The sequence below is a fragment of the Heterodontus francisci genome, chromosome 19, assembly GCF_036365525.1.
Source record: "Heterodontus francisci isolate sHetFra1 chromosome 19, sHetFra1.hap1, whole genome shotgun sequence".
NCBI classification, from domain to species: domain Eukaryota; kingdom Metazoa; phylum Chordata; class Chondrichthyes; order Heterodontiformes; family Heterodontidae; genus Heterodontus; species Heterodontus francisci.
This window is the reverse complement of record NC_090389.1, coordinates 62,148,076-62,169,088: the sequence shown is the minus strand read 5'-3', so window position 1 is coordinate 62,169,088 and position 21,013 is coordinate 62,148,076. Positions and strand designations below refer to the sequence as shown.

Genomic DNA, 21,013 nt, shown 5'->3' with positions numbered 1-21,013 from the left:
TCAAGGTCAGTGAATGCATCTTCAAATGTCATATCCCACCAGCTGCACAACTAGCGCCACACACTGCTCATTGCTAGTGTGGACACAACGGGCTGAATGGCCTCCTTTCATGCTGTAAATTTCTCTGATTCTATGTATATTTATGATCCACGAAACTACCTGTATGGCTGTCAGTCTTCATTTCTGTAGAAACGCTTTCCTGAGGAATTTTGATTGAATCATCTGACGACACCTTCCTTTTGGTATATTTTCTCTTCGGAACTTTCTGTTGTTCCTACAATGAAATATAATTATATAAATTATTATTTTTATATATATGTACATATATGATTACACCCATTCATTAATGCTTAAATTCATGACAATTAATTAATAAGGTGCTCATGATCTGAGGAACCTACTCTTAAACTTGTTTCAATTGATGATCTATATATAGGTAGCAGTTGTTCTAAAAACACAGCCACGTATACCAATAACATTATACAAAGTTTCTTATTTATTATTAAAACTTGTGTGCCCATTCGCTCACTTAACAAAAAATAAAATCTCAATATTTTATTAGTTTAGAAAACTAATTTTTCAGAAGTGTGTATTCAACATAAAAGAACTTGCATTCAGTTCTATGTATTTTGCTAGTGAAATCTTCGAAGGAACTCACTTGTTGAGATAATTTTGCAGCAGCTGCTGCTAATCCAGTTTCTACTGAGGCAACCCTTGCCCCTTCTCGTGTTGGCCTGTCATGCCGAGGAACAGATGGCGTAACTCTGGCTAAAGAAATACAAAAATATTTATTTGCAATTGTTGCATTCTGTGCATAAAGGTATAACCTTGGGCTATTTATTATTTTAAAACCTATAGTCTAACTTGGATAATGACAGTAATGCTTGATCTGGAGCACATTGCATCAAATGTCATTTTTCATTTGTTAGGCAGAAGCTTCACAAAACTGATAGTAAAGCTATGCCACCCTTAAAGGTTTTTCTTATTCATTTTAAACTGAACTGAATTGTTCTCAGTTAATATGGCTGGGATTTAAAAGCATGTGTAATTATTGAACATTGCACATGTGTTACACCATTTCTTTCAGTGTGCCAACAAAGCATCTTTGATTTGGCATGTCTGGATATAATTAAGTATATTCTATAAACTGCAGTGATCCTTTGAAATTTGAAAAATAATAGAGAGGGAGATAACTCCACAGGTATGTAAAAAGAGAACACTATCTACCCAAGAATACTAAAATTAAAAATATAAATATGTAAAATCTCCATATCAGCCATCATGGGTAGTGGGCAAGAGTCAGCAATCAGTTTAGGCAGGGATAATCCCCTTTAGTACATCAGCTGCACAAATCAGGGATCTCATCACAACTAGTCCTAGCAGTAGAGATTTTTTTTTATTGTTCCTCAAGCCCTTACTAAATAATACTATTTATTTTTCAGTTATTAAAGGGAATTTCATCAATATTAAGGTCATGAAAAATAGATGGGAATATACTTCAGCAATTTAAAATGTAATTCAAGGTATTTATTTCAGGAGAATATCTGTGGAATGCAAAAATGACAGGCAACTAAATACACATTTTCAGTTTTGTTCAGTGAAGCTATCTGATCGTTATTTTTAAGCTGTGCACAATTCATCTTACCACATAATTATGTAGTGGAATATATAGTCTTTCAATCAGATGTGTGATAGCCAGTTATAAATTATGGCATATTTCCACATAGAAATCATAAATTATGATTAGCCATGACATATTTTGTTTATGCAATAAAATAATTGTGACAGTAACTTGTTTTTGTCTATACTTTTAATTTTACATAGATTTTACTGGAGGCTATTAGGAGGGCTGGTGTAATCAGGAAACAATTCTGCCATGTGAACTTTCTCTCATTTTCAAATCAGCAATGAGATATCAGTAAATAATCATCCCTTGTAATTTAAGAAATAAATTAAATGTCAGCTGCAAATTTAGAATTCTAAGCAATTATATTTTATTTTATATATTTACTAATGACTAACTATTGTATTTTAGAAACAAAATTATTAGGCATACTGATAAAATACAGAGACTGGAAGTGTAGTCCAGCCCACATAGCTGATAGAGAAAATATTGAGATTTTTTTCAAATACCATGCATAGTGTAAAGTGATTAACAATAATGTTCAATACTAAAAGCCTCACTTGTTGCAAAGATACCTGTAGGGTTCCATGGTGTATCATCTGCACTTTTTCTCTTTTTGGATCTGGATTTGAAAACTGGATCATCATCATCAGATTCGAGTGATGGATAAACTAAATATATAAAAGGAGCCATGATATATTCATTGTTTTATGCAAATAAAGCCTGCACAACCTTTATGGCCATAAATCTTCAGGAGCTATAATCTGGTTCCAATAAACCACCTTCACATTTTCCAAACACCTTTACTTCTTGACTCTAACATTCCTCTACTCTACAAGATACCCAATCTCTCTTCAGTTACAATCAGTTCCTAATTCAGTCTAAAGGTATACTAAAAGATCACTGGAAAAGCTGCTCAAAATTTGTAGCCTCTCTAAAATAATAGGAAAGCAACATACTGTGGAGACTAGAAATCTAAAATAGAAACAGAAAATGCTGGAAATACTCAGCAGCATTTGTGGAGAGAGAAACATAGGGCTGGATTTTGTGGAGGCGGGGCTCGCAGCGTCGGGCCTCTGCCTTTTCGTGCCCCTCCCCTGGAGCAATCCTCCAGTCTTTTTCAATCAGCCAGGACCCCGCCTCCAACAGCTGCTGGCCAATCATAGGGCTGGCAGCTCAGCAGTATCGGCAGCACCACCAGGAGCAGTGGCCACTGCCGGTACTGCAGAGGCCTTGGATCCAGGTATAGTGCTGGAACCCTGGACCATAAGCAATGCGGGGTCGCCAGGGCCAGTTCAGAAGGTGGTGGCTAGAGGGGAGGGTAGGAAGGTGGTCATGCAGTCTGGGGCATGGGGGGGATCCCAGGAGTAAAGTTGTTCCCGATGGGGGTCCTCTGTGGGCCACAGATTGCTCATAGAGGAGGGACGTCCCCTCCTAATCCTCTTACAAGGCGACCTCCCCACAAAGCGGAGGCCCCCCTGCCAAGATCCCAGTGGCAACAGGAAGAGGCCCATTAATTGGCCATTAACAGGCCACTTAAGGGCCTCAATTGGCCTTTAGCAGGAAGGCCGATGTTGGCCGATCCCACCACTGGGAAGATCACTTGGTGACTGAGTGGTGACAGGCCCTCCGCGCCCCCCCCCCCCAACTCCACTCCCTCCCCGGCCTCAGGGGTCCACACAAAATCCCAGCCAGAGTTAACGTTTCAGGTCACAGACCGGAAATGTTAAATCTGAAGCTCACGCTCTCCCCTGTTGTGCCATTCCTCACTCTTTCCCAGATCAGATTCCCTTCCTGCATGACTGCCAGCACCTACTCCAGCAACAATACACCTCCCCTTTATAAGAGTTGCAGGCTAGTTTTAAGCAGTGCAGGCAAGCTTTAAGTAGTATATGCCACACGTGATATTGGCCTCTTGCTGATGTGTCCAGCCAATGAATAGCACAGTTGGTACTGTCTGGATGCAGAGATCATTCAAATGAGCAGGCAGCACAAAGTTGTGGTGCTGCCTGCATTGCAATCAACAGGCATGGGTTAATCACACACCACGATCCCTGAGCCTGTTTCTGGGGGCTATCCAATTTAGCTCCCTTCATCTCTTGTTCCTGGAGGACAATGTACTCAATGACTAAGGTGCATTCAGGCTATCAGGCCTCGACAAGATCAGGACTGGAGCAGCACAAAAGTGGCCAGTACCTCAGATAGACCTTAATGCTATGCTAAAAGCACAAGAACTGCTGCAGTCAGACTTAACATTCTATATGAATCTCATAAGATGGCACAGAATAATCATTGCAAGGTTTCACACAATGCTTGTCCTGCCTGCAGAATGGTATGTAATATCAGAACCTAATGTTACAGCACAAATCACTACATTTAGACATTGTTACTAAATTTTTAGTTAACCACCTTTAACATCCCTAGTTCAGGAATCAACATTTTTAATTATATTGTACTTCTGCCCTAAGCAGGCACTAAGGTCCTGTAGCAAATTAGCCACAGTCCCTAAACCCCTTCCTTTTTACTGTACTGTGGTTAAGTCTATTCTAACACATAAATCCTGGAAAATACTTGACATGTTAAACTCCAGTTGGAATGTCTCAAATAACCCAGTGAGAGAGGCAATATCACTATGCTCACCACTGAAATAACCTGTGTTCCAATATTACTTTGGTGAATTTAAAGAAGTCCAAAGCAATTTCATAGAGATGTTTTGGGACAGATTATGTTTAGATAATTAATATATGTAAGCTAGTCAATTAATCTGTAAATTCTGAATTTAATTCACAGTTTTGCAGAGAATTTTGAAAGTCAGTTTTCCAGTTATTCAGATGGTATATAGAATAGGTTATCGCTATACATAAGAGAATTATTTGTAACTCTATCATTAATATACACTACTCAACAGCAATCATCTAATCAATTTCAAAATATATATAAATCCTAGCCAGACACATATTCCTTTGAAATCTAAATCCAGTTTAGGATAATAATCAGTACCATTACTATTCTGAAGGTTAAGGTTACAGTGTCAGAAATACTTTTGGTCTGAGGAAGGATACAAAAACATGCTTAATAATAATGTTATCATTATGTGAGACATATGGATATAATTAAGTGACATTATTTTGTTTATGCCATTATCTGATTGAATAATTCTCATTTGGAAAAATTTTAACTTTGCAAGATGACTTCAAATAAACTTTGATATGTTATGTTTAATATGACCTTCTCCTGTGTACTTTAATTGAGATTTTACTTAGGTTGTGCAATAGCTATATTCGCTCTCAATATTTTGTGATTTGCATTTGGAAAAGAGAAAAAACAGAGATGATCAAAATAATAGGCAACATGGCACACTGACATTAAACTGATGTGTATTAAAACTTAAATTTTACTTCAACACATTTATGTTTTTTTAAGTATTCCCATTCCCAGAACGAACTTCAGAATACTTTCAGGACCTTTCTTTAGAAAATGCAACATAATTATCACCATGAAATAAAACATTGTGATAAATTGGGGTAGAAATTGCTCATTGTTGCACCCATTTTCCAGGTGGAAAACAGGAGCAACAATTTCTGATTTCGCAGGACCATGCCCCCCCCCCCCCGCATACATGGGCGCCTGAAAAACATCCAACACCATATTAACCTCAGATAACTTTCAGGCATCCAGGCCCTTTACCTATGCTATTGAGGTGGTCTAATGCCTGTTTTAGGATCCCTCAAGGAAACTGGACAGCACTGCATAGCAGGTATCGGGCCTGTCCCACCAGTTTTGCTGGTGTGGATGTGGCCTAGCAGGCATTCACCACCAAAAAGCTAAGTAAGAAATACTTCAAAATATTTTAAAAGTGTTCATGTAGAGTCAGAAGGAGAAATGCTCCTCCCAGTTCCACAGCACCCGACAACCACAACTGCTCCCTCCCCCCTCCTGCTGTCATCCATTGCCCTTCCAGGACTTACTCTATGACTTACCTGAGGCCAATGCCAATGAGGCAAGTGGTGCAAAATTCAATGTTTCTAGAGGGTGATCTGCCTGTAGAGATCTGACAAGCTCACCAGGAATACTTAGATGATGCCTGAGGCCCAGTTTTGGACCAGTCTGGGACCTCTCAGCTTAGGCCCAAAACCATGTTCATAGTGTAAGAAAAATTATGTCAACAGAAGGGAGATAGCTTGCCGCTGCTGCATCATATAGAATGTAACAAAATAAGATATTTTCAATTTATATTCATCTCTGCTGATGCCCACCACTACATTTCCTCATTTACTTGTAAAAGTACAATGGTTTGTACCATAGAGTTCTCACTGGTTGGTGTTAGCGTCTTTCCATGATTAGCTCATGGGTTTGCTTATGTCGAATTGGAACACCCCTTCCTCCCCAATCAAAAGATCCAGTTGCCACCCTGGTAAAGAATGAATGAAACTCAGACAATGGGGAAAGACAATGGGACAGCACAGTGGCGCAGTGGTTAGCACCGCAGCCTCACAGCTCCAGCGACCCGGGTTCAATTCTGGGTACTGCCTGTGTGGAGTTTGCAAGTTCTCCCTGTGTCTGCGTGGGTTTTCTCCAGGTGCTCCGGTTTCCTCCCACATGCCAAAGACTTGCAGGTTGATAGGTTAATTGGCCATTATAAATTGCTCCTAGTATAGGTAGGTGGTAGGGAAATATAGGGACAGGTGGGGATGTGGTAGGAATATGGGATTAGTGTAGGATTAGTATAAAATGGGTGGTTGATGGTCGGCACAGACTCGGTGGGCCGAAGGGCCTGTTTCAGTGCTGTATCACTAAACTAAACTAAACTAAACACGTCTGAATGATGGTTAAAACTTGGAGACAACTGCAATAGCCACTGCCAGAACTACTGGGCCCACTATTTTTTATTATTTCAATATATGTTATGAAAGTGTTCTGCCATTTCTTACAGTCTCGCCATTCTAATTTTATCACATAAATTTATGGGATGGGGTGGGGACAGAGCAGTAGGGGAGATAACCATCTTCAAAGGTTGTACAATATAAAGAAAATAATGAATATTGAAGTCTGAGGAACAAGTTTGAAGACTGAAGTTTTTCTGTTAGGGTTCGTTGCTATTTTATGATTCTCAGCATAAGTTTAAAAGACATCGCATGTAAGTACCATACATAGTGTCTTATACAACTGTACATACGGTAAACATTGAAAACAATTTTCAGTAGTGAAAAAGGTTAACAATCATTGCCAAATATTGTAGCACCGAACTGCAAAGTTCTGCTGTTCCCAATACAGTCCATCAACATTTCTTAATGAATAAGGGAAACAGAAAACTCTGATAAATTTATATACACTGGAATGCCATGGTATATTGGGAAGATTTTATACTTTCTTTACTTCAGAGTTGGCTAATCTCAGTCAAAGGTGCAAGATTACTTTGAATAACAGTTGTTAGCCAACAGTTGCTCTGTGCTTCTGCTTAGTTTTTCTTTACTTCACAAATATACCAGTTGTGTCACTGTTATTTATCAAATGTTCTTACCATAATCAGAATCTTTGAAACATGCTCCTAGGCTGTCCTGGTCTTCATAATCATTAATGTCAATAGTGCTCTGCGTAGTGCTTTTGACTAAGCGTTTCCCGGTGTGCTTATTAATGTTGCTACTAGTTTTCTTTGATCCTTGAACTATAGATGAGCTATTTTTAACTTGGTTACTGGTCCATGAAGTTTGCAAGCAGGAGTCTGAGGACTGAAGGTTTGCCATGGATAACATGCCCTGGATGGCCTCTTGTGTACTGGGTGAGGCTGGGGGTTGGCTGAAACAAAAGGGAAACAGTTCTATGATTCTATAACAGAAGTAGGATAACGAGAAACTGATTGACGAAGATATTTTGCATCTTTGCTTTTATTATCACAGCCTGTTAGAACATTGTACAAAAAAGTGGAAATTAACCTGTTTGCGTATTAATCCCTAGATAACTGAAAAACCGTTGTACTCAAATTAATAATGTAACAGAATTATAACTTTATTTCAATAGGACACTATGAGAAATCTTTCCTTCACAGATTTTTCAATTTTTATTTATAAACGTTTTATTTTATTCTTTAACTTCTCTGCTTGCAATTGACCACACTAAAAAAATAGATGTAAAGTGGCTAGATTGAGTTGAGCTCTCTGATGTTCATTCCATTTTGTGGGGGAGGCCCTTTATTCTGTTGAGTATTGCACTGCAATCAAAAGGTGCATGGCAAGCATGTATCCAAACCTGCGGCCTACTATTCCTTAGTGCAGCACTTTCATATCCCTGGGGGTTCTTAATTCAACTTCATAATGTTCACCCTTACAAATTTGCAGATGTTATAGGAAAGAAAAAGACTTTGGAAGTAAAAAAAATGTCCTTTCAGACTTCTATGGCTGAAAATATAATTCTTTTAAGTCAAGTTTTAAGTTGAGTTGTATGCTATTCAGTATCTCCCCAATCTACAATATTACAAATTAGATTTAAATAGCACACATTCTAGCAATAAATCCTTAAAGGGTTACAGTCAAAAAGTGAGGATATGTGACTAACACGACTGCTTTTTCAAAGAGCCAGCACTGGCATGCCAGCCAAATGGTCTCCTTATGTGCTGTAAGTTGCTACGATACTATGAATACCTGTAGTAGCTTACTGTGGAAAACCACAAGACCTTGCTATCTCTATATCTTTTGTTAAACAAAGACTCCACATGCATTTCACATCCAAGTACATGTAAATTATTGAACACATTAGTGCTAAAAACAATTATTTTCCCTTTCTTTGCTTTTCAAAATTGAAATAAAACTTGGAAATATGCAAACAATTTAAGTATCTAAGAAATGAAATAAATATCTTGAACAAAATACTGCACCATCCCTTGTAAGCTTACATCTGATAATGTTTTCTACTTCTATAGTAATATGTGTTTTTTTCATCTGAATTGTTTTCTATTTATCCATAATTACTGAATTTAACCCAGTTAGGATATTATTGGTACCTGAAGTCAGTGATGTCACTGTTGGTGACCTTTGCTACTTTAACGATCTTGCTGCAAAAAACATTTAAAAGGATTTTGTCAGATTAAATGTTTGGATTAAATGAACCTCTACTAGATTAATACAATACAGCTAAACAATGCTTAACTGCAACATAATCAAATTCAGTGAGAGGCAGGGGCTCAGGAACCCCTTAACAAAGAGACAGCTTTAAAAAAAAACTATTAAAATTTACTGGTCAATTGCAGCTTATCAAAACTCTAAATTCTATTCCTTCATTTTTGGAGCTATGATTTGTACCTGTTTCCACTGTACTCAAGACCTCCAACCTGTTTGCTGGCCTGCAGCAGATCCAGTATCCCAGCAGAACTACTTGTTTCAGTCTTTTTGTCAGAACTAGGATCTGGTTTTGCCTCAGTATCAATATGAAGTAAATCTTCATCAGATGAGTTGTCATCCTACAGGTGAACCAACAAATTAGAATAAAATTGATTTGCAAGTGATAGCTGCACAGTAAGGATTTAAAACAAGAAATGAAAAGTTGATTTGCCTTATTCATCCTAGCCAATTTTTAGTTAACTTTTTAGTGCAGTGATTTTTGCTCTCAATTCTAAACAATTTTGCAAGTCTCCCAGACTCAACAGTAGAATCCCAGATCTCTTGTGCCAGCTGTTGACTTCCAACATAAGTCAACGGCTGGGAATTTACCAGCATGCCACCAGGACCAAATGTGGGTCTCGAGCCTGCAGGGGCAAATGGTGGGACGCGGAGGGGATTTTACCGGCACAGGCCGCCACTGGGACTGTTGCCCAGTTAAGGATGGTGGCCTGCCTCTCCGAGCTGCCGGCCCAATCAGAGGGTTAGCAGCTCCGCGGCCTCAGCAGCACCACCAAGAGAGGTGGCCGCTGCTAAGGCTGCAGAGAGAAGAGGGCACCTCCATGTTGAGACACCCTCAAAGGACCAGTGAGAAATTTTTTTCATGTGCCGAGGCCAGGGAGGCAGACCCCGGCGGTCAGAGGGGTGAACCCTCCAGTGGCAACACGGAGATGCCGGGGGGCCCCTCCATGGGACATACAGCCTGTGGGAAGTAAGGCTCCCCCACCCATGGAAGCCACTGAGAGGCCGTCTCAATGTACCTGGCAGTCATCCAACGCAGCAGGAGACCGTTCTGAGGCCAGTAAAATGCTGGCAGGGGCATAAAATGGCCATACCCGCGTGGCTGCCATTCCCACCTTTGGAAATGTCCTGTGGCAGTGGGATGATGTCAGACTTCCCTCCCAATGCCTTCCGCCATCATTTTACTAACCCTCCTACCTCCCAGCCCATCTCCAGAGGGTTGGTAAAATCTTGCTGTACCTGAAACAATATAGCTGGGAGACCTGCCTGTAACATCAGGAGATGACACATCCTTGCTACATGATTAGGACAATTTATAACATAAATTGTTGCAAATATAGCTTTGTGTTCAGCTAACAGAAATAGCCAAGCCACTGTCAACTTCATGAGCCCAAGTGCTTATAAAATTAATTCCACATGTAATTGGTGAATATATGTTGACATACCTGGTTAGAACTGTGCTGGACTACAGGTTCCCTCATTTCAGTGTGTCCAACACTCTCTTTGATCTTTGATAAAACTAAGAAACAAAACAGACAGTTACTGGCTGAATATTTCAGAAGGTAGGAAGCCCTACCACCAGGAGCGAAAGTGGGACCTGATCCCCAACCAGCAGGCAGTCGGACCCTGGGGTGGCATTTTACTGGCAGTGGCCAATTAACATGCTGTTACCGTGACTACCATCCAATTGAGGATGGCGGCCCACTTCCCAGAGCTCCTGGTCCAATCAGAGGGCCAGCAGCTCAGTAGTGCCAGTAATCCTGCCAGCTCCAGAGGGGTCCTGGGGAGCGCTTGTCACAGAAGCCCTTGGAACAGGCTTTCATCTACCCCTTCAAGAACGCCCTGACGCAGATCCGGACTCGCCAGCAGGACATGCTGGCCATGTGTATGTATTCATCCCCGTCTGTGAAGCGGAGCCTGGTCTCCAATCATCTCAGCCATCCTTGCCATTGGACAAAGACCTTGCTTCGCTCGGACTGTGTGGTAGTTGGTGTGCAATGGCCAGCCCATGTTAAAAGAACCCACGCACAGGCATCTTCCACCTCCTCAAAATGAACTTCGGGACCTGGAATATCAGGATTGGACGATTCAGTCACCCAAGGACCCACAACCCTGGAGTGGAAGAAAGTCATCTTCGTTCCCAAGGGACTACTCAAGAGGAAGAGAGGAGTGCCACAGGTAAGATTGCTTTCTGACCTTGCTGAGACCCGGCAGGCAGGCCCCGGTGATCAGGATGAGGGTGTGGCACATTCAATCGACAGCACCGCAGTCACAGGGGCCCCTTCGTGGGCCATGAAGCACCTATCAAGGAATCCCTCCTCCCCCCCAGGAACCCCACACACCAGTAGCCCCTTTCGACGCGGGTAAAATGTTGGTGGGGGCAGGAGGTGTTCCTTAATTTGGCACCACTGAGGTGGCAATATACTGTGGCAGCGAAAAGACATTGGGCTTCCCTCCCAATGCCTTCTGCCACCATTTTTCCAGCTCTCCCGTACCCAGCCTATCTCCATAGGGCTGGTAAAATCCAGCCCAATGGAATAAAAAGAGAACATTAAAGGGCAAGTTAAACATTGGAAAGTCCAAAGTCATCACCTTCAGTGGCAACAAGCTCCATACTTGCCAGCAATTCCATTCCCCTCCCAGTTCACTCTCAGGCTGAACCAGACAGTTTGCAACCTCAGTGTCCTGTGTGATCCCAAGCTCAGCTTCTGACCCCACATCCTTTCCATTAAAAGATCGCCTAGTTCCACTTCTGTAGCATCACCCACATCTGCACCTGCTCCAACTTTACTGCTGAAACCCTCATCCATGCCTTTGTCAGCTCCAGGCTTGATTACACCAATGTTCTCCTGGCCGGCCTATCATCCTCAAACATCTGTAAACTTCAGATCATCCAAAATTCTGTTGCCTGTATCCTATTCCACACCAAGTTCCACTCATCCTTGTCCTTGCTGACTTACATTGGCCTCTAGTCTCCAACAGCTCAAATTTAAAATTCTCATCATTGTTTAAATCATGAACTTACCCTGCCCGACAAGCCTGCCCCACTCCCCACCCAACTCTCCAGCTCCTGTGTGTACACACCGCTTCCCAAACCCTTTGTCCCATTATTGTACATCAGCTGTACTATACTGCCTGTCTGTCCAGTTTCTGTTACTCATGTACTCTTTCAACTGGTTCAAGATGGCAAAATGCTATTTATTCAACACCTTTCAAAGCTGTCAAAGGAAGAATTTTAAACCTCTTAATTCTGCAAGATACATTCCTGGTAATCACCACTATTATACTGATTTACACTTCAGCATGTGTAAATAAAGAAGTCTAAAACAAATTACTTACAGGTTAAACTTCTTTTAGAAGCAGTTTTCTTCCTTCTTATAGGAAACTCATCAATCTGCAATTCACCATCGTCTGAAACATACTCGTATTCATCTCTTACTGGTTTCGGTTTGTCTTCTTTAATATTTTGCAAACACCCAAACACATGATCAGACTTTACAGATTTGGGCTGAGTTTTCACTCCTTTACAACTGTTGAAACACAATATATAGGCATCAAAAGAAAAAAAAAAATTTCCATATTGTCGACAATGGAAAGCAAAAATATTCACCTTTTTGATATGCTGTGAACACAAATATCACCAATCATTCCTCTGTGTATATTTTTTAAAAATGTTTTTGTAAAAAGTGTAAGATAAGTATTACAAACCCATTATTAAGCTCATCAAGATTAGCATTGAAAGGCTAGAGATTTAAACCATCTTAGCTTTCACTGATTATGAACAATTTCGAGATCAGAATTTGTTTCTGACCAGCCACACAGGATTTAAATAGTTGATGCAGTCATTAAAAAGGAAGCTGCAACTAATCTGCAGAAACAATGGCCTCAATATTTACAGCCCCATGACAGGTAGGATAGAGTCCGGCTTTTAACATTTTATAAATGGGGAATACATTCACAACCTGCCATTTATTGCCACCTATATTGTAGTGGGTTTCATGTCGTGTGGGTATCTCGCCTTGTTGAGGTGTGAAACTACATTAACGTATTTATATCAGGCTTCCACACTGCAATTGGGAGCCTGATTTAAATCTAGCAGTTGCGGCGCAGCTTTCCCAGTCAGTAAAATGGAGGAGGGAACTCATGGCTCAAGAATGTAAGTAGTGCCTTTTTACAGAACTCTTCATTGGCCAGGACCGGCCCTGTGAGGATGCCTTTGGCTTCCCACAGCTCCAACTGTGGCGCTCTCTTCTTTCGCCACCACTGCAGCTGCCCCCAAAAATGACGATGTCCCATGCCCAACAACTAGCTCCCTCCCTCCCTCCCAGAATTTACAACCTCTTGTACCCCATCTCTAGCTCCTTCCCTCCTGTAATCACCAACCTGCCAAGCTGTATTAACTAGTTTCCAACCTCCCGACCCCCAAACCCGCTCTCCCTACCTCCGGTGATCATCAGCCTTCCAAGCCCCGAGCTTTTACTCCCTCCACCCTCCCCGACTGGGCAACTGGGACACCCTTGCTGGGCACCAACTTGAAAGGTCCCCAACTGTAGCTTCCTGCCGCTGGTTCTCCCACCTGGCGGACGATCATGCTATCAATCTGTGCGGCTGCCAAGCAGGAACGATAGACAAAAGTTAAAATGAGGTCCTGCCTTTAGAATCAGCAAGACACCCATGTCGTCTTGCTGGACTGTCCCCGCACTCCCCTGTAGACCTGCTGTAAATATCGACGCAAATATTTCAATAACCAAATGGTCAATATATGGAACAAATTGTTATTACAATTGTGAAAGGACATAAATAAATAGGTGGTAGATGCATTTTGATGCAGAAAATATTGAAACAAAATATCTTGAATGTAAAAATAAGGAAACACATCTCACATGGTAAGACTTTAAATGGAATAGAGGAGCAAAATGCCCCTGGTTTGAAGATAAACAGCAGATTTCAAATGACAATGCAAGTAGATAAGGTGATGAAAAAAAGCAAACTGAATTTTACTGTTGTATCTAGAGGCTTAGAACACAAAAACAAGGAAATAGTGCTGACCTTGTTCAAAACCTTGGGGTGAGTTTGGAATATTGTGTACACTTTTGGGTACCCCATTAGAGGAACGATGAAAAAGCATTGAAAAAAATGATTCACTCGGGTTTTATGACGGATGAAGAGTTTTAGTTCTATAGTAGTAACTTAAGAAGTTACTGCAGTTTTCACTGAAATTGAGTAAGTTAAGCAGTGACCTAATAGAGGTTTTCAAGATTACAAAGGTTCATGTTAAAGTGTTCATTGTTCAGTACAGTAATGAGCAAGCACAAATTTAAGATAATCACAGAAAGAATTAAAGACGAGGGTAGAAAGGGGTTAGAACATGGAATTCATTACCACAAATTCATCACTGAGGCAGAGTTCATGAATTCTTTTATAAACAACCAACTAATTCCCTTTTTAAAAGAATATTAGTGTGTTTGGAGAGTGAGAAAAAGGGTGGGACTGGACTAGATGGGCCATAGAAGCATAGAATGGTACAGCAGAAGGCGGCCATTTGACCCATCTTGTTTGGGCCTACTGTTCGGAAGAGCTATCCAATTAGTCTCACTCCCTTGCTCTTTTCCCACAGCCCTGCAATTTTTCATTTTCAAGCCTTTATTATCTAATTCCCTTTTGAAAGTTATTATTGAATTTGCTTCCACCACCCTTTCAGGCAGTGCAATCCAGATCGTAACAATGCACTGAAAAAAGACTTTACAGCCAATGAAGTACTTTTGTAGCGTAGCCACTGTTATAGCGTAGGAAATGTGGCAGCCAATGTGACACCCTCAGTACTGCACTGGAATGTCAGCCTTGACTTTTGTACTCAGCCCTGGTGTGGGACCTGACCCTAGAGCCTTGTGACTCAAAAGGTGAGAGTGTTACCAAATGAGCCATGGCTGTGTAAAAAAAAATTTCATGTACTCTTTTTTTTGTCAATTACCTTAAAGCTGTGTCTTTTGATTACCAATCCTTCTGCCATTAGAAACAGTTTTTCCTAATCTACGCTATCTAAACCAGGGTTGTTCAACATATGGCCCGCAGTCCAGGATCCAGCCTGCCAAAGGTTTCTATCCGGCCCGCGGATGTAAACCGTAGCAGGGTCCGTTCCTCATCCTCACCAGGGGACCGTGATTGGAGGTGAGAAATTTCCCTTCATTGTCTTCTTGCAGACTGGCTTTTTAAAAAATTTGCGCTGTCAGTTTCACGGTTGACCAGTGCTGGGGGCTAGAGGCCGGCTACCTGACCCGAACCCGATGGGACCCGACGACACATGTCGGATTCGGGTCGGGCTGGGCCCATCTTTCGGATCCGGACACACATGGTAAGTACTGCGCTCGTCAGTATTGAAATTAAAAAACTTACCTGAGCTGGCAGTCCGGGACGAAACTGAATCTGCACAGTGAGCAAGTGACGTCACTATGACGTCATCACGCATGCGCTGCAGCTTCGTGGAGCTTCCCAGTCAGAAGGTAAGTAAAGGGATGGTCGGATCGGGTCAATTTGGGGTGGGTTCGGGTCAGGTCGGGCTCGGGGCAAAATCGGAGGGACTCAGGCCGGCTGCGGTTCGGTCAAGTTCTTTTTTCCCGACCTGAGCAGGCCTCTACTGGGAGCAGGAACAGCTGTTTCTCAACGTTGGACAGATTCGAGGTTTTCTGACTTTTTAATTAGAAGCCCACCGGAAAACCGAGTCTGTCGGAACTTCAGAACGGCTGTCCCTGATGTCAGCACCTGTCAGCTATGAAACTAACAGTGCAATTTTTTAAAAAACTGACCAACCATCTGCTGCAGTGGTGGGAGGGGGGACACAGAGAGACAGAGTAAGAGAAAGGCAGAGAGAGAGAGAGGTAGAGAGAGAGGGGAACAGTGTGAAGGAGCAAGACAGGGGTCAGAGAGAGGGGGACAAAGAGAGCGAGGAGGATGCGCACGGGGGGTAGGGGGCACGCACGGGGTGGGGGGCGTGCACAGGGGACGGGGTGGCATGCACAGGGAGGGGGATGGCGCAGGCACGGGGGGGGGGGACAGAGAGGGGAAGGACACAGAGAGGGGGAGAAGTTAGTATCTCACTAAATCAGTGTCCAACTTAGTGATGAGAAAGTAAGTCAATAAATTTATATTCTCATTTAAAGCGTCTTCACAAAAATTTGTTGTTGTTTTGATTAATTGTGAATTAAATTTTTAATGCCTTTATTTTTCCAAAACTGTCTCACCGGCCCCCAATCTAAAACAATTGTAATGTGCACCCCACACCCCACCCCGCCCCCCCCCCCCACCACGTGAAAAGGACAACCCTGATCTAAACTCTTCAAGGTTTTTAACACCTCTATAAAATCTTCACTTAACCTTCTCTGCTGCAAGTATAACAACCCCGTTTTCCAGTCTCTCCACAGAACTGAAGTCTTTCCCTGGTACCATTCTAGTAAATCCCCTCTGCACCTCTCCAAGGCTGGACATCCTTCCTGAAATGCGTTGCCTAGAATTGGCCATAATACTCCAGCTGGGGGTGAACCAATGTTTTATACAATCACATGGAGAAAAACATCAATTCAGACTCAATGGGTCAAATGGTTCAAACTGTGCTGTAGTATTCTATGGTCAGTTTATGGTTTATTTCTGTTACATATATATGTCCACTTGTAACTGGTTAGGGGTCACAAAAGGCCAGAAAGCCTTAATACATATACAAGATAGAAAGAAAAATTTAAAAAACAATGATATTGCTCTAACCCATTACATTATCTGTTTCTTTTCTCATCACCTTGTTACAGATTTACTAATTGAAATATCAAGTGCAGAGGCTAATGGCACGTACAACCTTTGCTGCCCATCCAAATTTCCATTTAAAACTACTTAGAAATGTCTAAAATCTGCATGATAAAGTGTGGTGGGGTGATTTCCACTTTAATTTAGTCTATAAGCGATGAGGAAGCCTGACAGTGTGGGAACCTCAAGATGAAAATCACACAGTAGTGCATTAAAATGCAATACCATTTAGCTGCCGTTAACTTCAAAATCACTCAAATACTGCTGACATGTAACTTTGACGATCAAAAGGCATTTAATGGTTTTCATCAGCAGTTTTATATTCACATATCAAAATAAAACTTAAGGGTATTTTTACAAGAACAATCTCTAAACTAAACTAAACTAAACAACTTAGTACAGTATAAATAACTTCCTTACAAAACAGATGAATAGTTGATGTTTAAAATTAAGTATTTGGGCTCAGGTTAAAAAAATACATCTAATAGTACCACATTAGTGTCTAGGCTCAGATTAACTATATACCACTATTACTGATACAGCATCATTTGGAAAGTAACGTGTATTTCATGCTGTATTTAAAACACCATAGAAGGTTTTGTTTTTATGCCACATGTGTCATTTTTTTAACCAGTTATGCTGACAAACGCTTTCAAATTTTTGGATAAATGAGTTTCAATTAAATACAGATGAAGGTGTTTTTGATTAAATACTTTACCACACACCTCAGCAGTTTTTTATTAGTGAAGACCAACTTGAGCTTGCTGTTGTCTTTGCTTCCTGTCAAAAATGATTTGTCTGATTTTCCATCTTCCATTTTGAGCAGAGAATCTGGTTTACTGTTCTGCGAAGTAAAGAAAATGCAGACATGAGTTTTTCATCTCTAAAGAAAAGTCATTTCACCTGTTATTAAACTCAGCATCAGCTGTATCATTTACATCTAGCATTCCTATTATAGTTATATTATTACACAAGAACTCAATGACTACTTAAGGAAATCTGTAAATAATTGAACCTCTTTTCAATCTTTCCATATCAACCTTGGCTCAATAGCAGCAAACGTGCCTTTGAGTCAGAAGATTGTGGATGCCATTCCCACTCCAGTGTTTGGGTGCATAATCTAGGCTGACATTTTGGTGCAGTACTAGGAGAGTGTTGCATTGTCTGAGATGCTGGGGCGGATTTTACCAGTCCTCTGGAGACGGGCTGGGAGGCCTCATGAAATGATAGCGGAAGGTGTCGGGAAGCAATTTTCTTAACAGCGGGAACCTCAGCTGCGCAGCCTCCCTATTAAACTAATTAATTGGCCAATTATCGGCCATTTTCTGTCCCTGTCGGCATTTTACCAGCATTGGGAGGGGCCACCACTGCGTGGAAAGACTGCTAGGTAAACTGTTGCGGGCCTCCCAGCAGGTTTCCGGGGTTTGGTGGGGTGGGGGTTGGGGGGGACCAAGGACCTCCTTTTGGCCATTCCATGACACACTGAGGTGCCACCACCACCCCCCCAGCAGCTACAGAGCTACTGCTGGTGAGATCACCCGCCTGCCTGGTGGGCACCTCAACATGGAGAAGCATTTTCTTCCTCTTCTTCTTCCTGTAGCCTCAGCAGCAGCCACCTTTATCGCCATGCTCCATTAGATAGTGGCCACAGCGACGCCTCTTAATTGGCCACCGTTGGTAAAATGCCACCCATGCTCCCACCATCCGTCTGTATAAACTCGGGTCCCACTTTCGGTCCCAGCGGCAGGACAACCTAACCTTTGCTAAAGTTTAGCCGCTGTCTTTCAGATTTTTATTCATTCATAGGATATGAGTGTCACTGGTAAGGCCAGCATTTGTTGCCCATCCATAACTGCCCTCGAGAAGGTGATGGTGAGCTTCCTTCTTAAACCACTGCAGTCTATGTGGTGTAGGTACACCCAAAGTGCTGTTGGGCAGGGAGTTTCAGGATTTTTACCCAGCGACAGTGAAAGAACGGCGATATAGTTGCAAGTCAGGAGGGTGTGCGGCTTGGAGGGGAACTTGCAGGTGGTGGTGTTCCCATGCGTCTGCAGTCCTTGTCCTTCTAGGTGGCAGAGGTCACGGGTTTGGAAGGTGATGTTGAAGGAGGCTTGGCGAGTTGCTACGGTGCATCTTATATATGCTATACACCTCTGCTACTGTGCGTCAATGTTGTAGAGTGAATGTTTAACAAAAACCCGATAATAAAGAGTATACAAACCAGAAGCGGGGAGGGGTGCCTAACACATTTAAACTGCTCATATTTTTTGAAGTTCTGGTGGTTAGGTGGTGACGTAAACCTTGGCTTGCAAGATGCTAGCTTATATGATGTATAAGGCGACATATATGTTTTTTTAAAGTTCTAGGTTCTATCAATAATTATTCTCTGAACTCCCGAGAGTCCGGAGATTATGTGATCAAACTGCTAGAATTCCCTCAACAAACAGATTTTAGTTCCGGGTGTTCACTATAAACAGAAATAATCCTTTCAAACACTGTCTAACCCTAAATACTAACCTTAAAAGACAGAAAATGCTGGAAACACTCAGCAGGTCAGTCAGCATCTTTGGAGAGAACAAATAATCAGCAGCTGCTCCTTCATCAGAATTACATACATAATACTGATTGATCCATATTCTCCACTGATGTTGACTGACCTGCTGAGTGTTTCCAGCATTTCCAGTTTTGTTAGATTTCCAGCATCTGTAGTTCTTTGCCTTTGTTAAATATTGGCTTTATTGTACTACAAAAATAGATTCAATAAACAATTATACAAGTTTTAAATTACCTGTTTCTTCTGTTGTTCGTTCACCATCTGGGATGTGCACGTGCATCTTGTAGTTCTCGTCTCTGAAATTGACCTACTTTTCCTCTCAATTCTTTGGATGACTGCTAAATAACTGAGGAAAGGTAGGTCAATTTCAAGGACTAGATAACAAGATACATCCTCTGGCCAACTATTCTGAATTTGCCAATATAGCACATGCAGAGTTCAATGCTACTGTTTGATCAGTCATCATTTGAGATACTGTTACTTTTGAAAGGCATTGACCTAATCTAAACAATAATGCAGAATTCAACATTGTTGGCAGAAGGCTGAAATGGTTGACTAGTTGACAGCTTTTCACACATTAAAGCATTTCACATGGATTCCCTAATCAGGCCAAACAATCCACAATGCAGTAACACATTGTGCTTGCACAATAAGTAATAGAAAACATGAAATGTACAATATTCACAAACTTCAAGATCTTGAGAAGAAAGGATCATTGGACCACCAAATTCTCTCCTTTCAAAAACATTATAGCAACGAATTTTCCTGGTTTTTGCACCTAAGGAATGTTGCTGGGTCACCCAATGTTGCTGGGTCACCCATTTTGAAATGGGCTTTAGTCCCTGCACCAAGTTCCTCTCTTGATTGGAGGATTGGAGTAGGGCAGGCAGCAAAGTCGAAAACAAAGTTAATTTTTGTTTTCTCCCCAAGGACAGTGGACAGCATTGGAGGCTCTCTGGCTGCTGGTTTTGGACAGCACCCAAAAGGCCCTAATGCCAGTAGTGACCCTCAAACCTGCAATATGTGATGACTTTCATAGAAACACAGGAATCACTAGACAAAAATAGGCCAAAGTTCATCTGATTCACCTTCTCCCATCCCGGCAGTCACATGGTAGGATAATGGAATTGTTGACTAATCACAGCAATCAATCTCTATCAATTTGTCTACAGCAGATCTGGACATGAGGTGAGGAAAACCCCAGTTTTTCCCTCTTCCTCCCTCACTTCCAGGCACATGGCTTTGCCTATGGGTTGGCCTGAGTCAGGGAAAGGTTTAGCCAATGTAAATGACCTGACTCCAGAAAGGGTTCAGACATTTCCTCAAAATGCTGCTAAAAGCCTTACAATAGGGCTTTTTAAGTACAGTTCAGTAAACAGCACATCTTAGCAATCCCAGATAACCACTATATATAGGCAATATAAACTGGTAGGCATTTCTGGTGCAAGTCACAGTGGCGCAGTGGTTAGCACCGCAGCCTCACAGCTCCAGCGACCCGGGTTCGATTCTGGGTACTGCCTGTGTGGAGTTTGCAAGTTCTCCCTGTGTCTGCGTGGGTTTTCTCCGGGTGCTCCGGTTTCCTCCCACAAGCCAAAAGACTTCCAGGTTGGTAGGTAAATTGGCCATTATAAATTGTCACTAGTATAGGTAGGTGGTAGGGAAATATAGGGACAGGTGGGGATGTTTGGTAGGAATATGGGATTAGTGTAGGATTAGTATAAAAATGGGTGGTTGATGGTCAGCACAGACCCGGTGGGCCGAAGGGCCTGTTTCAGTGCTGTATCTCTAATCTAATCTAATCTAAGTGTGCAAAACCTGACCAGAAAACTGGCTGGAGTACTAAATGGGTGAAACTTTGGTGTAATGGATCTCTGCCAAGATTTCTGATTAGTTAAATGAACATAACCAATCAGGCATAATTGATTTGGAATT

General features: G+C 41.8%; 1 protein-coding gene across 4 annotated transcripts in view; it reads right to left on the bottom strand.

Moving 5' to 3' along the window:
- phf2 (PHD finger protein 2) overlaps window positions 1-21,013 on the bottom strand; it is a 128,006-nt gene that overhangs the window by 8,505 nt on the left and 98,488 nt on the right. The window contains exons 14-22 of one of the 4 annotated variants that reach the window (XM_068051766.1): window positions 17,253-17,371; window positions 12,076-12,266; window positions 10,182-10,255; window positions 8,920-9,077; window positions 8,622-8,672; window positions 7,146-7,420; window positions 2,185-2,295; window positions 659-768; window positions 160-274 (exon numbers count right to left, since the gene is read on the bottom strand). In XM_068051766.1, the coding sequence (XP_067907867.1) occupies window positions 160-274; window positions 659-768; window positions 2,185-2,295; window positions 7,146-7,420; window positions 8,622-8,672; window positions 8,920-9,077; window positions 10,182-10,255; window positions 12,076-12,266; window positions 17,253-17,371 (1,204 nt within the window). The remainder of the gene's footprint in view (window positions 1-159; window positions 275-658; window positions 769-2,184; window positions 2,296-7,145; window positions 7,421-8,621; window positions 8,673-8,919; window positions 9,078-10,181; window positions 10,256-12,075; window positions 12,267-17,252; window positions 17,372-21,013) is intronic. The other 3 variants (XM_068051767.1, XM_068051768.1, XM_068051769.1) reach the window with 3 other exon arrangements.